An 18116-nucleotide genomic window follows, 5' to 3' on the forward strand; every position below is an offset into this window, starting at 1 on the left:
GTCTTGGACTAAACTTCATATTAAATTCACAATATTATCGAAGGCGAAGGCATACGGTTTGTGGAATTATGAAGAAACTCTGCTGTTGAGTGACTGCACTAAGAAAGATTTATACAATATCAGAGAGGAAATTCAAGGAGAAAAAAAGAAAAAAAAAAAAAAAAAAGAAAAACATCACAGAGGAAACATATAGGGATCTTGTCTTGCCTGATCCAGTCAAAGTTGAGGATTCTCATGTAACAATCTACGTAGGTAGTCTCGATCGCCCATCTTCAAAAATGTGACAGAGGCAAACAAATGGAATTTAGGATGATTAATGTGTAGAAAAAAATCTTAACAAGTGTGTTACTGTGAAATATATATAGCAGATAGAAGCAATTTTATATCAGACATAATGGCATTTTAGTGATTCATGTTGCATTATCTGTGAATTATTGGACTGTCTTCTTTCTGTTCCGGACCAGTGTTTGTGAAGTAATCTCGTTTGGTCCTAAAACTCTTTGAGGGTGTTAATACTGTTCGATCTTACGGTTTTACTTCTGTCCATCCATATAATTCAATTTTGGTTTCAAAACTCTTCAAGGGGTTGAGTATTGCTTTTGAAGTGGTCTCCTCTGGAATATAACTTCACTATGCCTTGATGAGAAGGTGGTGATGGTTGCCGTCGGCCACAATTGATTGGCTTCAAAGAGAAGTTAGATAGGGTAATTTGGTCATTTTGATATTTTATAATTAAAATTAATAAAATAGTGAACGATAAAATTGACTTTTTACATATTTTATAAGGGTTGTCATTGTTCCAAAATAGAATAACTTGTATCTGGATGTCATTTTGATAAATCTTCAAAATGTTATTGTATTTTATCCTAAAATTTATGTCTTTTTCTTTTTCTATTTATTTTTTTCTTCCACTTATAGCTATATGATATTTATAATAATTAATAACACTATAACTTTTGTTTCCTGGCTTCCCGTGTGTGTTAGTTATTTGTTAGGACATGCATTATTGCTGAAGTTATGAATGTTACAGGAAGCAATGAATAGCTTTGAATTCACAAGGTTTGATATATTACCCGGTTGATTGGATGGATAGTTCACTCTGAAACCTAAAAGAAATTTGATTCTGTCTAGACTTCATACAAAAATTTTGACATATTTAACATTAAAAAAAGAGAGAATTTTCAAATCCTAAAGTATAAAATTTGGCAAATAAAAATAACTCCTCAAATCATCAACAAAGACAGACCCATCAAATCTATCCAAAAAGTTGTGTCAACCCTTAAGTTGGTATTATAAGATCATAATATAGTTAAATTTGGTAGGGTGTAAAAAAAAAAGGGCATTGTAGTGTAGTGATACTATCTCACTTTTAAAACTAAAAAATTAAGAATTAAAATTTTTAAATGAACAAATATATCAAATGACATTAAATAGTATAATTAATATTTACATAAGAAAAATATAATAAAAATAATTTAATAAGAAATTAAAATTTTAATAAAAATGATAAAATAATCTTTTGTGATTGGGTTTAAGTTTAATTATAACAAATTAATAATTGATGAGGCAATTTTTAGTTCCGGGAGTTATGTACAAAAGAACAATAATTTAAGAATTATTTTTATTATTATTTGTTATTATTTATTATTATTTTTTTTTTATTGCACTTTACCCTAAAGCAAATGGGGTATTCATTGGCTGAAGCCTAGGTATAGGTAGGTTTACTTTAATAGATAAGATACTCCTTACTTGAAAATTTAAGAAAGTATTACCGAGATTCGACACTTGGTGCTTCTCCTTAATGAAAGGGTAAATTTGTATTTTGCATTTTCAGCCTAGAAAAGCAGTCAGTCTAGAATCCTCCTCCTAATAAATTACCAAAAACCTATCCAATCTCATTGTTGAGAGGTTGTCGACTGGTACTTTGATTCAGAGTAAATCAGTAAAAGCAGAGTCAAGAAGAAGAATAAATCAGAGGCCAAAGCCATGGAAGATTCAAGAACAACAACTGGATCTGGCAGAAAGGCAGTGCCTATCCTCCCACCCGACCTCCTCGTTTCAATACTCTTGAAACTGCCCGCAAAGTCTCTGTTGCGATGCAGGTGCGTTTCCAGATCATGGCTCTCTCTAATCTCCCAACCCCAATTCATTAAAAATCACCTCAATCTATCAATCAAAAGTCCCACACAAAACATACTCTTAACAACGTTTGATACCAATGATTGGATCTACACAGCAAACTTAGGAGCCTTTGATAATGTCATTGTAGCACAAAAGCTTGATTACATTCTTGATCACAAGCCTCATGATTTGCCCCAAATTATTGGTTCTCATAATGGGTTGGTATGCGTAATCTTTAACATGATTATTCAAGAGGAACTATATTGTTTATTCTACGTATCCAATCTCTCGACGAGAGTCTACAAGCAAATAGAATACTTCAATTTGCCTCACTGTGCAAATTTTCACATACATGGGTTCGGCTATGATCACTCTGTTGATGATTACAAAGTGTTGAAAGGCAGCGAATACGGGGTCTATGTGTATTCATTAAGAACTGACTCTTGGAAAAAGGTAGTTCAAGACTTCCCAATCAAATCAATCGGTGGAGACTTCAGTTATCAAGGCATTGTCAAAGATTCTGGGACACACCTGAATGGAGCCATCCATTGGCTCTGTTCGATTACCTCGAAGCGGCCATTAACAATTGTTGCTTTTGATTTGGTAGATGAAATATTCAGGAAGATTCCCCTGCCTGATTTATCCAGTGTTGATTTTGATCGTCGGACAATCAAACTTGAGGTGTTTGGAGGATGTCTTTGTATACTACCAATGTGTGCTCGTGAATTTCTGGTAATGAAGGAATATGGAGTGAAGCAGTCTTGGACTAAAATTGAGATTGCAATCCCACATCCTGGCAATGTGTATCCATGGGCTTGTTTGAAGAACGATGAAGTTCTGTTGAAGTTGGACCATGAAAAGTTTGTTTTGTACAACACAGGAGAACGAACATATAGAGATCTTGATCTTTGTGGTGTCCCAGCTAGGGTCATTTTATCTTACAAAGATACCTATTTGGATACCCTTGTGTCACCCATCATGGTGCATGAGACACGGAGTCAAAAGAGGCAATGCCAAGCTAGTCAAAGGGGGCAATGTCAACCTAGACAAAGGAGGCAATGTCTAGCTAGTCAAAGGAGGCAATGTGTAGCTAGTCAAAGGTAAACATGATAAAATGTTTTTTCTTTTCCAGTTATAGCTTCTTTAAGTTTATGTAGTGGTGGTTTATTGTAGTAGTTTTAATACAGTTGCCTTTGAAATACATAATTTTGTACTTCAGTCTATTGTTGGATAAGTTGGCATATTCGGATTTTATTATAATCACACTTTTAGGTAAAAATTGGTTGTACTCAATTTCATTGGAGAAGTTGCCTCTCCGCCTGCAATATTATTCCTTGAAATACATAATTTTGCACTTCAATTTATGGCCATTAAATTGGCATAATTGGATTTAGTTATAATCACTCATTTAAATAAGCATTGGTATTAGTCAATTTAATTGTCGAAGTGTTTCATTTGAGGGAAATTTAATTAAGGTATATACGCTCAATTTTTAGAGAAGGAATCACAAGTTCTCCTATGGTATTCGACCTTCCATGGGTAGCCTGAATTTGTGAATGGATCTTTCCATCAGGCACCGAGTCATATTACTCATTTAAATTGGTAATTAATTATGTTTTTCTTGGTTTAGTGAAGGGAAACATGCAAGATGATGTGCTTATGAATAGGGATAACAGTTTAATACAAGAAGTGACCTTCTTAGAATAATGCCTTTGTATACTTCAAGTATACCAATTTAATACAAGAAGTGCACTTCTTAGAATAACGCCTCTCTGTACTTCAAGTACTATAGAATTTGTATCTAATGCATGAAATATAGAGGTTACTGCATGGATTCTTGCTTAGTAGACACCAAGTTTATTTGGTAGTTGAAGCCAGTATGATTTATAATGAAGGTCATATTCTATAGAATTTTCAGTGAGAATAAGACTAGTTCTGTGCTAATAAAAAGGAAATAACAATCAGCCAATCAGGGATATGTTGTACATGACTGTTTAGAGTGTCTTTTACTTAATTACTTAGTATGAATAGGGAGAGCCTAATCTCATCCAACTTTAACCAATAATAACAATGAAAATAAAAACGAATGGAGATGAAAATTGAAAAGAGGTAATAGAATGTTCTAATTGTGCCTTTTGCTTTATTATTTCAATTTTATTCAGTTTTCCGTATGTTGATTTCCACTGTCTGTGGAATTTCTTCGTGGTAAATGCATTACACATCTAAGAAGCTCCAAATGTGTTTCACAAGCATGTTAGAAAGAGCCAGAATCAGTTTATCATCTTATTTAAGGTGGTGAGGAACTAATCACATGATTCGTTGTTTCTAAGTTCTTTCAGTTTTGGTCTTAGAGCCTTTTAAGTTCATGAATATTGAGGTGCTCTTCTGGAGGACAACTTTAATTTGTGAGGATACAAAGGAATGGAGAGATTTTTGAAAGAGTGGAGCTCCCTCCCCCAAGTTAAGCAGATAATTTTGCTTTATTTATTTGTGGTTAGTGAGAAGCCCAATTACAGAGCTGCCATGAAAGTTTTTGTCCCCTTTCGGGTGTGGGTTTGGGGGTTTCTTGATTTTCTGGGAGATGTTGTATTACTTGGGAAATGTATTAATTTGTTTGGCTGCTGGGCATTTCACAGTTTATGTGAATCTAGGACTTGTATTTATTTATTTATTTAAAATAAAAACAGACACACACTCGCATATATATATAATTCACATTCATTAAATATTTTTTAAAAAATAGAAAGAATTTAGGAAACATATTCAATCTTTGTAATCTTTTAAGCATTTCAAATGATTATTTATCATTTTTTACTTTTTTTCCAACTTTTATTGACTCTGTTGTTGTATTGACGGAACCACATTTGCTGTGGTCCTTAGTTGTTAAAATCCATGTACACTATTATGAGAACATTGAACTAAGTCACTAACAAATGCAATAGGGGAGGTATTCAGGGGCGGAGCCAATGTAGGCTCCCAATGTATATTTGTTGTTTTTGTGTTCTTGTATTTGTGAAATTATACTATAACCCCCTTAATTTCAATTTCTAAAAGTGTTTCTAATTTTTCGTTTATTTTTTCTTTTACTCTTCAAATTCCTTTGATATTCTTTTTTTAAAAAATTTACATTCCCTTTCTTCAAGCAAACCTTAATTTTTTCCGCCTTCAAAGTTCTCTCATTTTTCTTTTCTTTTTCTTCTTTAAAGTCTTGTTTCTTGTACTCTGGTACCTTTTTATTCTCTTCTGCTCTTCCCTTGTACAATAATAAATTATAGAGCTTTTGCTTTACAACATGTAACCTTTTTTCTTCTCTTCTTCTTCTTTAAATTTATTATTGTAATTTTATGAACATGTTGTCTTTTTTAATTGTTCTTATTATAATTTTTCGTGAATAATGACGTCTGGTTTAGAATCTTGATTGCACTGTTACTTCACTTCTATTTTTTAGAATTATTGTCTTGTTGTAATGTTAGTTGTATGTTAGTTGAAAAAAAAATATTTACTTTTATCATTGTTCAGTATTCCCCCGAGAATCAATTTGGGGGTACTTATATGCAAGGCAAGGAGAAGGATTCAGGGAAGAAGGTTTTGAGTATCATGAATATGCCCGTGCACGATTATTTACTTTTTGTTCCTATGTACTGCACGAAATTAAGTTGATGAAGTTTGGATAACCAACTCTCATTCGCCTGTGACCATTCAATTGATCCTAGTGCATGTGTCGGGTTGTAAATATATCTTTACCTGAGTCATCCCAAGAGAAATAAAACAATACTTCGAAAATGACCACTACTACAATCTTGGGGTAGGGTTGTAAATATATCTTTACCTGAGTCATCCCAAGAGAACTAAAACAATACTTCGAAAATGATTACAGCTACAATCTTGGGGTAGGCTCTGGAAAAAAAAAATAATAAATGAGTCACTTTTGTGTATATAAAACATAATAGGCATATTTTATTTATTAACTGTTCAAATGGATGTAATTCTTCTTTTCTATGTTCTTGGATAAACACCTGACTACTCTTTCCCTCTTTTTGTGCTCAGTTATGCAGATGAGTGTGAAGAAGTTGGGGAGCACTGATCCGCCCGAGATGTGATCGTTTTACTACTGCTGCCATTGTGATTAGGTTGGTCATTTATAGATACTTATATAGATATTCCAGCCAAATGTATTTGGAGACACTGGCTGTTGAGCTGAGCTCCAATTTTGCAAGTGAAGTTTCTGCAACTAGATAAAAGATTAATTTTTGTGAGCTTTCCTTGTCTTTACATATTAGTAATTACTAGTTGCTTCCACCATCTCTTATGTGTGCTACTGTGTTGTACACTGCACACTTGCAGGGCTCAAATGTGACCTCTCTTCAATTTTGGTGATATACCTCCAGGCTAACACCAGGCCCTGCACGTACTATGCATCCCTGCATACAAAAAGTTACTTGCAGTTCTAAGCAGGATTGTTCTTTAATCATTTGATTGTTTTCTTACTTGTGTAATATCAAGTACAAGGCAGAAGTTACATAGTTGGAGATACAAAACTAATAAATAAAAAAAAATCAAATTGTTTTTCTAGTTTTTGTAATGTGACAGGTTTCTTTTATTGTTATTATTATTATTATTATTATTATTATTATTATTACAAATACATGTAATGGGAGTAGATTACTTAGTGGATTCAAAATTGTTCATTGTTTTGTGAAGCATCCCTGGCACAAAGCAGTACTGTGTGTGTGTGTGTGTGTGTGTATTAATTCAAAGAAGTAGAGACTTGATATGGATGGGGCCGATTGTTGCTTTTGATTTGGTAGATGAAAAATTCGGGGAGATGTTCTTTGCCTGATGTGTCACTGTTCTTTGAGGCATTTATTTTTCCTTCCAGACTGCTCTCTCCATCTCTCCTCTCGCTCTTTCCTCTCACTGCTCTGTTGTTTTTTGTTCTCTTTGAAACAAAGGATCTCCAAACCAAATTAATGATACTTTGATTTTTTCTCCCCATCAAATAGTTCCCTAATGAAAAAAAGCATTCAAATGGTTAATTTGTGACACAAATTGAAAAAAATAAAATTTGGGAGAAAAGAAAGAATGAAAGTGTAGGAAATGAATGAACAACAAAATACTAATGGAGCTGTATTTCGTCATCATCCTTGCTTTGTCTCCAGTTTTTGCAGAAGATTTAGGGTTCTTCAGTCACAGAGGGTGGATCCCAAAGAGTTGTTTGCATGGGTAGATGAGAAAAGCGCGTTTAACGTCAATTATATTATTTTTCTTAATGTAATTGACAAGTAAAATCAATAAAATCATACTCAAATCAAAATAAAATTTGGGAGAAAAGAAAGAATGAAAGTGTAGAAAATGAATGAAAACAAAATACTAATGGAGCTGTCTCATCATAATCATCTTTGCTTTGTCTTCGAGTTTCGCACAAGAAAAGAAATAATCTTTTTTTTTAAAATAATAATAAAAGAATATGAGCGGAGTAGTAAAAAATTATACAAAATAATTATAAAAAAAAAAAAAAAAAAAAAAAAACAGTGAGATGCAAAGATCACTCACCCGAAAACATGCCTAAGATCCAAATATTTACACAACTTCTTTCAATTGAGAATTATCAAATTCCGACTCCTTTATCAAAAAAGTTAAAAATTAAATTACAACAATACAAATTATTGAGAACAATTGAACAAATCAAAGCAATACCAAAAAGAAGGGATAACAACATGATAGTAGTACCCAAAAAAAAAAAAACATGATAGTAGTAAAAGATTATACAAAATGAATAATTAAAGAAATAAATAAAACAGTGAGATGCAAAGATCACTCATCCGAAAACATGCCTAAGATCCAAATATTTATACGACTTCTTTCAATTGAGAATCACCAAATTTCAACTCCTTTATCAAAAAAGTTAAAAATTAAATTACAAAAATACAAAGTTATTGAGAACAATTAAACAAATCAAAACAATATAAAAAAGATTAAAATTTAATTTTTCTCAAACAGTTTAAGATTTAATTTCTCTCTCTCTCTCTCTCTCTCCATGTATGTGTGTGTGTATAATACACATACACACACAAGGTACTTCAGTAATTTATCATAATAAATTAAGGATATTTTAATAAATTTTAGTAAATTAGCCGTGTAAGATTTTTTAAAAAATAGAGAAGGTGAGTAATTTTTCAAATAAGAAAAGAGGTCCATATAATTATGACAAACCATATAAAAAGGTTTATGTAAATTACCCTATATATATTTGCATCAAGTTTATTCAAAATTCTATGTTATTTATTTATTTATTTTCTTTACTAAATGTCATGTATAAGGACAGAAAATAACAATTAACCAAAAAAAAAAAAACTTTTTCTTTGATTCAATCCATTATCCATTAATAAGTAACCTTGAGATGCCGACTTGGAGCTTTAGAATTAAAATTTGAAAAAATTTTGATTTAATTTTCTTAATTATTTTTTTCAAATTCCATCAATTTTATTTCTTAAGGTTCCAATTCTATGAGCCGGACAAGTGCAAATTACGTAGGATGAAAAAGCTTTGAATAAGATGAACAACCTCTCAAAGACGATGATGAAGCAGGCCTCGTCTCTAATGCTGGAGGACATCCATACCCATCACTTCGATAAGGTAGCCACCGACCGACGGAGGCGGAACTTGTTAATATACTTTACTCTATATTAGGGTTTATGGTATATGGTGGAACTTGTCAACTCTATTGATCATTTACTTATATAGCATCATATATTGTGTGATCTATGCTTTTAATTGATTGGTATTGCAATTTTCATTTTCCTTTTGTTTGTTGCTCAATTATGGTAGGGTTTATGATTAATTGAATTTTTACGGGTTTTGAGTCAGGTGAGTGCAGTAAGTTCGGCGAAGAAAGGGATAAACCCTAATATAGACATCTGTTTAATATGTTCAGAGTAAATTTGAGCGAAGAAAGGTTTATGGTTGTAGTAGCATTACAACTGTTTGACAAAATGGCTAGGGGGGAATCTTGCTTTTGTTGGTATACAAGATATAGAGGGATAGCTATTTAGCAGTATATTTAATATCCTATATAAGGATTGATATTGTTTATAAGCAAATTGTTATTCCACAAGAACTCTAGCTTCTATGAATTGATTAAATAATTAATAAAAGAATTCAAATTCTTTTATGTTCATCCCTTCTCTTCTTCAATCCTTTTCCTAGAAGAACTTTGTTATATTGAATGGTTTTGTGTGTAACAATAATATCCTTGGCACAAAGTACGTAGTATATTATTAAAAGAAGTAGAGACGTAAGATAGTGAAGAAGAAGGGAAAGCCAAAGCCATGGAGGCAAAGAAAAGAAATCAATCATGCAAAGAGACGATCATACCTTACCTTCCCTATGGTGTCGTCACCGGTATACTCTCAAAACTGCCAGTCAAGTCTCTCTTACGATTGAGGTGCGTATGCAAGTCATGGCTCAATTTAGTCTCCGCACCCCAATTCATTACAACTCACCTTCACCAATCAATCACAAATCTTAGTATCGAAAAACTGCACATAATCATTGCTAGGTGCGATTTCCATGACCATCGACTCTACAAGTTTAACCTCGCAGCTGAGAAGATTGATCATATTCTTGAGATCAAGTCTCATCCCAAGCTTAAGTTCATTGGTTCTTCAAATGGGTTGGTATGCTTCACTTATGCAGGAGGTTCACTATTCCTATACAATCTCTCCACCAGAGTATACAAGGAAATAAAACCATATGGCGATTTTCGTTACTTTGATGATCGGTATAAGCATGGATTTGGCTATGATCACTCTACTGACGATTACAAAGTGGTGAAAGAAGATAAAGATGGCTTTTACGTTTATTCACTGAGAAGTGATTCTTGGAAAAAGGTTGTTCAACATTTCCCTTACCATGGCCTTGCTGTAGCTTCTGGAACACTACTGAATGGTGCCCTCCATTGGCTTTTGTTGGACACAATATGGATGGAGCCGTTAGCGATTGTTGCTTTTGATTTGATAGATGAAAAGTTCAGGGAGATTCCTTTGCCTGATTTCTCCACTTCGGCTTTTAAAAGTGAATTGTCCAGAGTGAAGTTGCTTGGAGGATGTCTTTGTATACTACCACTACCACATACTGGTCATGAATTTCTTATAATGAAGAAATACGGAGTGAAGCAGTCCTGGACTAAAGTGGAGATTAAAGCTCCATACCATAGGTTTATGGAGCCATTGGCTTTGTTCTACAACGATGAAGCTTTGTTACTGATAGACTTTGTGGAGTTGGTTTTATACAACACAAGAGAGGGAACATGTAGGAATTTTGTACTCCAGGGTATGCCAGATACTAATACTAAAACGTTTGTTGTGAAAGCAGCCTATATGGAGAGCCTCGTATCGCCCATCATGGGAGGTGAATCAAAGGCAATATCAAGAATAAAATGAAGTTTTGGATGAATGATTATTTATTTATTTATTTTTTGAACATGATTTAGGATGAATGAATTAGTTTCTAATATATATATAAATGTCTTTTCTAGTTCTATTTAATGTCCGATTCCACTTATTAGCACTCAAAGGTAAAATCAGAATACCTTCCAGTTCAATAGGCAGCTCGCCTATTGGTGTGTCTTGTACACTAGCTCTTGAAAGATGATTATTTCGCATAATGACACAGCAAGCTTAACAATTAAGTTGGTTAAGTTGTAAAACAATTTTGTTAAATTAAACAAACAAAAGAAGTAGAAGGAGACCCTGTAGTTCTGTACTTGTATTAATTTGTAAGTTTTGAAAGTTTCAGTGAATTATCCAATCTAATAATTTTGTGTATGATTTTATTTTTAGTCATAGTAGTTTGATCGAACTCTATTCATCCATAATAGCAACTTTTGCAATTAATGAAGAAATGAATGATTGAATGCATTTGAATCCCATTTAGAGAGGGACTCCAAATTATAGTGATCAAATTGCAACAGAATTGAATTTTAATTAGAGAATAACATGTTCCCATTGTATTGAAATATTTTATTTAAAATCAATTACTTGTGTGATTAACCTATCTTCCAGAGACTTTCAGGCGCCCTCTCGCACTTCTTTGCTGGTTGGATTAGGAGTCCAGCTATTCTGCTTTCAGTCGCAGAGAGATCGCTCTACAAGTTATGGGTTGGGTTGGCTGCTGGCTTTTTGGAAAAGCGGGAGAAGAAAGCAGACAGGGCAATGGGATGAAGGCGGCAGAGAGTATAACATCAATGCCTTACATTCCTCACCATCTCCTTGTCGAAGCCTTACATTCCTCACCATCTCCTTGTCGAAATACTATCAAAATTGCCTGTCAAGTCTCTGATACGATTTACGATTCAGATGTGTTTCCAAGTCATGGCTTTCTTTAATCTCCCACTCTCACTTCACTAAAACTCACCTCAATCAATCAATCACAAATCGGATACTTATAGGCACTTTCCATCCGCATAGCCGTCCGTGTAGCTGTCTCTACACTGTAGACATTGGATCAGCACATAATAAGGACATTGTAGCAGTGAAGATTGATAATATTCTTGACATCAGGCCTGATGAGTTGCTCTATATGATTGGTAGTTGCAATGGATTGGTATGTATATGGTTTTCATTCCGTCGCTCATATGTAATATTCAATCCTTCCACAAGGGAGTCCAACCAAATACCAGATTGCGATTTGCTTCGTTTTGAAGATTATAGAAGATGTGGATTTGGATATGACAGTTCCTCTGATGATTACAAACTGGTGAAATTAGGTAGATGTAGCGTCTGTATATATTCACTGAGAGGTGGTTCTTGGAAAAAGGTTCAAGACTATGTTGGATACAATTTTTTTGTTGAATACATTTTTTATGTTCACACTCAACTAAATGGAGCCATTCATTGGTTTTGTTTGGATGAGAATTCAAATAGGCAATCAAAGGTTGTTGCCTTTGATTTGGTGGCTGAGAAATTATCAGAAATTCCTTTGCCTAGTTTCTTCACCAATGTCCATGAAACGTGCCATATGGGGGTATTTGGAGGTTGCCTTTGTGTAAAACCACCCCGGAGTGATGAATTCTGGGTAATGAAGGAATATGTAGTGGAGCAGTCTTGGACTAAATTTCATGCCAAAATCCCATTTCCACGATATGGGAAGCCACTTGCTTTGTTAAAGAATTATGAAACTCTTTATGAAGAACCATTCCCACTTGGTTATACAACACTAGTGACTAGTGAGAGAACATATAGGGATCTTGTATTGCATGGCCTACCAAATGAAGTAATTTTTGAAGCAAAGTGTATGCGGAGACCCTTGTACCACCCTGTCCTTCTGAATGAAGAGCCAATATCAAGAATAAATGAAAGTTTCCAAAAACTTCTCCGATTCTTTTTTGCCAAATCACTGCTTTTGTGATTGATGGAAGAGCAAATCACATGCCAGGGACTTGAGCCCTCGAAGAGCTAGAACTCTTAGTGCTTCATGTTTATTCATGACTCTCTTCCCTTTTCTTTTCTTTTTTTCCTGATTAAATGACATATATAGATTATGTTAAATTGGTAAAAGATTATGTTTTTAGAATTTAGATATCTATATATTTTGCAAGTACTATGGAACTTGTGTATAATGTAAGAAATATCGCGGGATACTGTGATGTCCCACATAATTTGGGGAAGAAGTTCATCGCATTTATGTGTGTGGACAAATTTTTGAAGAAAATTATGAGCAGAGAAGAGTGTGCAAAGTAGACAATATGTACAGCGGAAGGTGTGTCGTAAGTCCATGACAAATGGTATTAGAGACAATCCATAGCCAGAAATGGTGATGTAAGCACATACCGGTGACGTCCTACATTGCGTGGGAGAGAAGTTCCTGCATTTATATGTATGGACATCCCGGGGCTGCTCAATACAATATGAGGCTTTAGGCGAAAAAAATAAAGTGGCCTTTTAATTAAATCTATTCATATATTTATGCCAGTTATTATTTGTTTAGTGATTTTTAAACCTATTACTAAAATTTTTCCAAACTCTAATTCCATTGTTAATTAATTGGCTATGTGCTTTCTAATAGTCATATTTAACAATACAAATAAAAATTATAAACAAAATATATAATTTTATGATAACAAAAATTAATAAAACTATAAACTAATTTAAGTTATAGAGTAATAAAAACTGATTTCGAATAATTTGGTTTAATGCTCCAATAAATTCTTTAATAGCATATAAGTATATTCAAAATCTTGTTCTAGAATGAGATTGTGAGATTGTAAAAACATTATAATGAGAGAGGAGAAAAAATATGTGAGGAATAAAATAAAAAAGAGAAAATAAAAATTAATAGGAGTCTTAGAAAAATATAGAAAGTTTCACCAATTTTCACTTAAATATATATTTAATATTTAATTAATTTTAATGTGTGTGTATATATGCTGATGTAATGAGAATGAAAATAAAATTAAATTAAATTAAATTAAATATTTAGGTAAGTTATAATGTATAAAGATAAAAAAAAAAAAAAATTTGGGGGCCCTCAAAACAATAAAGATTATAAATCTTTTAGGTTAATTGTCAAATTTTTCTATATGTTGAAGTTTAATAATTAAAGAAAATACTATAATTGTTTTAGGAAAGTAATAATATATAGAGAAATAAAAAATTATGGGACCTTCTTATTGGCTGAGGCCTTAGCAACCGCCTAACTCACCTAAGGCTCGAGCCGACCCTGTGGACATCCCTAATTCTGTCTTTAGCTGTATTATTTCATTATTAATGCATTTTAAACGGTAGAACAACTTAATTAATTGAGGTATCTTAGTCTTATTATCTAGAGGACAACTTTATTGTGTCTAAGTTGTGAGGATGCAGAGGAATGGAGAGGTTTTGGAAGGAGTGGAACTCTCTCCCCATATTATGGAGCTGTTATTATTTGGGACGTGTATTAATTTATTTAGCCGCAGGGCAATTTACAGACATGTGAATCCAAGGATTGTATTTATTTTTCTACAACAAAAATATAATATATATATAACATTCATTAACTACTTCTAAAAAATTAAAAGTAAGAAACATAATCTTTGATAATCACTTAAGCATTTCAAATGGTTATTTTATATCTTCATTTTTATTTTTTATAGACTATTGATGATCTGGGACACCCATGAGAACATTAAGGGTGAAATTAAGGATGGACTATCAAAAAAATTATAGGAAATTTTAACCCCAAAAAAAAAAGTATTACTAATATTAGTCCATCCAAAAAAGGCCTATCAGATTATCCTGTGAACTACCATAATTCACTTTCTTGTGTGGTATGGCCATTACCTTGATATATATATATATATATATATATATACATATATACGCATGCATGCCTTCTTATCTGAACTTCACATGTCACTAAAAAAAACCCCAAAATTTTCTAAAATCTTTATTACTAGTATTAATTTATAATTATTAATGGCAGTTTTCTAAACTTTTCTAAAATCTTTATTACTAATATTAATTTATAATTATTAATGGTAGCTTTCTATATGACATTTAAAGTTCGCCCCCAAAATTTTTCTCAGTGGTATATATATAGTTTTTTTGTTTAGGAAAATTGATGCTGACCTTCCAAATTTTTTAAAATTTTTATTTTTAGTTATCTATCTATGATAATTGAAGGTGCTTCTATAGTTATTGAAGGTGCTTTACTTGAGCGGAGAGGAAAAGAGATAAAAGATAGTTTTGTTTGAGCGGTTAAGATGAATATTCATTCTTAACTCATCAATCACCATTGACCTTTGAATGTAATAGGTACTCACTTTTTATCTATTATTGACCCACTCACTTCAATTTGAGGGCCCAAATGATTTAATTTTAATGCACAAGCTTGGGCGGTTTAAAATTGGAAGCCCAAATTATTTAATTTTAGTGGGCGGTTTGAAACATCCAAGTCTTGCGGCCGTGGAACCACGGACCTAGCATAGGCCCCGACTAGAATTTTTTTTTTTTTTTTTGTATTACTACCTATATATTTTGTTAAAATTTAAGAAATGTCCCACTCAATTTTTTAAAATAGTCCATTATATAATCTTGCCTCTGTATTTTTTTTTTAATCTAAAAGATTCTAATTTGTTAAAGTAATTAGGTTCTTATAATTATTATTTTATTTTTAAAAAACTCTAGAGACCAGCTTCAATTTGTTGCATTTAGCAACACAATTTCAAAGAAAACAACAGAGAAGGAATCAAACCAAAAGAAAATACCTACCCAAACAATCTCAGATGGGATCTAAAAAAAATTAAAGCCATTAGATTTAATATATACTTTTAAAAAAATTACAAAAGTTATATAATATTTATTTCGGGTTTCGAATTGGGTTGGAGCCCAAACCGAACTCAACCCAAAATAGGGCTCGAGCTGGAAATTTTCTAGGTGTTGCGGAAGTGGTAAATTATTATTCCACAAGAACTTCATAATCACTTTTATCACCCGGAAGAGATAAGAGGGGGTGAATAGGTCTACTTTTCACAACTGTACTTCGCTCGGCGGCATATAAGAAGCAGAGAGATCTCAATTGTATTCACTATGAAGACGAAACAGTTTTAAATATATATATATATATATATCAACTTTTCTAAATTGAGGATTAACTGAGAGTTAGTTATCACTACAAGTTATGGCTTGGCTTCGCCGCTTCTTGCTTCTTGCTTCTTGCTTCTTGCTTCGGCTTCCCTGCTTCTGTTTTGGAGGAGAAGGAGAAGAAGAAAGTATCAGAGAAGAAGAAGAAAGCAGTGAAGAAAGCATCAGAGAAGAAGAAGAAAGTAAGAGAGAGGAAAAAGAAGAAAGTATAAAAAGCAATGAAGAAAGTCTTAAGAGAAGAAAAAGGAAGCATCAGAGAAAGAAGACAAAGCAATGAATTGAAGGCCGAAGAGATTACAACATTAATGCCTTACATTCCTCACCATCTCCTTGTCAAAATATTATTAAAATTGCCTTTGAATTCTCTGATACGATTCAAGTGTGTTTCCAAATCATGGCTTTCTTTGATCTCCAACTCCTACTTCACTAGAACTCACCTCAATCAATCAAAATCAATCACAAAGCGGATACTCATAGTCAATGAGTCTCTGAGTTGCAATCTACACTGCAGACCTCGGATCAATACACAATGACATCATTGTGGCAGAAAATATTGATAATATTATTTTTGACATCAAGCCTCATCATCATCATGAGTTTCTCAGTTGCAATGGATTGGTATGCATATGGTTTTTATCCAGTAATATTCAATCTCTATACAAGGGAGTCCAAGCAAATACCATATTGCAATTTACTTGATTTTTCCCCTTCCAGTTTCTCCTAATATATGTGCATTTGGATATGACAGTTTCTCTGATGATTATAAACTGTTAAAATTAGATAAACAAAGCGTCTATATATATTCACTAAAAGCTGGTTCTTTGGAAATAGGTTCAAAGACTATGTTGAAAACAGTTTTTATGTTGAATACTTTTATTCTTATCCCAATCGTGGAAAGATTGCTGCTTTTGATTTGGTGGGTGAGAAACTCTCAGGAATTCTATTGCCCAGTTTCTTCACAAATGTTCATGAAATGTGCGTAATAGGGGTATTTGGAGGATGTCTTTGTGTAAAACTACCGGATAGTGATAAATTTTGGGTAATGAAAGAATACAGAGTGGAGCAATCTTGGACTAAAGTTCATGTGGAATTCCCACGTTCACTTTATGCAAATGCGCCATTGACTTTGTTAAATAATGATGAAACTCTTGTGACGACGTTCCTCTCAAAATTAGTTTTATACAATAAGTGAGAGATCATATAAAGATCTTGTACCGCCTGGCTTTTCAGGTGAGTTCATTTGTGATGCAATAGTGTATGCGGAGAGCCTTGTATCACCTGAGAGCCTTGTATTACCTGCCAATTCTTTTTGCTAATTCCGTGGAGAAGAGGATGCATGGTTTTTGTCACTCTAGTTTCAAATATTTTTAGTTTTATATCAAGATTCATGTTCCTTAAAATTCCTCTTCTTTTTTTTTTTTTTTTTTCTTAATATCCTTTTATGTATAATAAAAAGGAGACTAAAAAAAAAATAATGTGCATTGATTTGCTCAACTTCTACTTGGTGGTGTTTATATTGTCATTCAATTTTGTAACATGTTTTACAATGAGTTTCTTCTTTATCCTATTAATTACCACACTATTACCAGGGCGCATTTGACAAAAACTACCTTTGGTATTCATCAACACCAAGATGAGTACTCTTCCAAAATTCCAATTGTTTTTTCCCTGCTAACACAAGCATCCCAAATTCTCATTAACGCCAAGAACAGAAACATTAACTCATTTTGAGAACCATGGGTGACTAACTAAAAGTGGATGTGCTAATGTGCAAGTTTCTCTATCTCAGACCAGCCACAACATATCATCTCTACCAAAAAAGAAAATATCAAAATCAATCTAACAAGTTACATATGAACTAAAAAGAGATTGTTTAATAGTTTACAAGAATAGTTTCTAACTTTTAAACAAGACTATAAGTAAAATAAAATTAAATTTAGACTATTTATAATATCATCAATTATGGATTTATGGTATTCACCTAATTTTGTCTCTTTTAAAACGTTTATTTTTAGAGCAATGCTACACATCTTGAATATAGCTAAAAAGACATCAATGTTCTCTATTCTAATATATATTACACTTTTTTTCTTTTATGCATTTGTGTTTTCTATTTTAACAAAATAAACGAATGAACAATTACACTAGGTTTCTCATCTCTATTTTTTTTTTTTTTTCTATACTACTATTTTTTTATTACTCTATATTTTTCATTTACTCTATATTTGTTGGATGTCTTTCAAATTTAACCCTAATTAGAAAATACCAAATTAGGGTTCTTATCGTTGAGAAAGAGGCTATTCATTCATGGTAAAAAATTGTAATTTTTAATTTTAATTATTTAACTATTTAATAGAAGGGGGTTCTTATTCATAA

The 18116-nt window shown here is 32.6% G+C and overlaps 3 protein-coding genes across 3 annotated transcripts; all 3 read left to right on the forward strand.

Moving 5' to 3' along the window:
- The first annotated feature begins 1865 nt into the window (after positions 1-1865).
- LOC132275200 (F-box/kelch-repeat protein At3g06240-like) lies at positions 1866-6821 on the forward strand. Its single transcript, XM_059776618.1, has 3 exons — positions 1866-3221; positions 6169-6251; positions 6466-6821. The coding sequence occupies exons 1-2, from the start codon at positions 1987-1989 to the stop codon at positions 6203-6205; spliced, it is 1272 nt and encodes a 423-aa protein (XP_059632601.1). The 5' UTR covers positions 1866-1986; the 3' UTR covers positions 6206-6251; positions 6466-6821.
- Positions 6822-8350: 1529 nt separating this feature from the next.
- Positions 8351-11177, forward strand: LOC132275201 (F-box/kelch-repeat protein At3g06240-like). Its single transcript, XM_059776619.1, has 2 exons — positions 8351-8757; positions 8989-11177. Exon 2 carries the CDS (start codon positions 9450-9452, stop codon positions 10560-10562), a length of 1113 nt encoding a protein of 370 aa, XP_059632602.1. The 5' UTR covers positions 8351-8757; positions 8989-9449; the 3' UTR covers positions 10563-11177.
- A 98-nt stretch (positions 11178-11275) lies between these two features.
- On the forward strand, positions 11276-12528 carry LOC132273152 (F-box/kelch-repeat protein At3g06240-like). The gene is made up of 2 exons (XM_059774176.1): positions 11276-11481; positions 11601-12528. The coding sequence occupies exons 1-2, from the start codon at positions 11276-11278 to the stop codon at positions 12526-12528; spliced, it is 1134 nt and encodes a 377-aa protein (XP_059630159.1).
- The last annotated feature ends 5588 nt before the right edge of the window (positions 12529-18116 follow it).

Source organism: Cornus florida, unplaced genomic scaffold (assembly GCF_030987335.1).
Source record: "Cornus florida cultivar Cherokee Brave unplaced genomic scaffold, ASM3098733v1 CherokeeBrave_3.0.0_Hap2_Chr09, whole genome shotgun sequence".
NCBI classification, from domain to species: Eukaryota; Viridiplantae; Streptophyta; class Magnoliopsida; order Cornales; family Cornaceae; genus Cornus; species Cornus florida.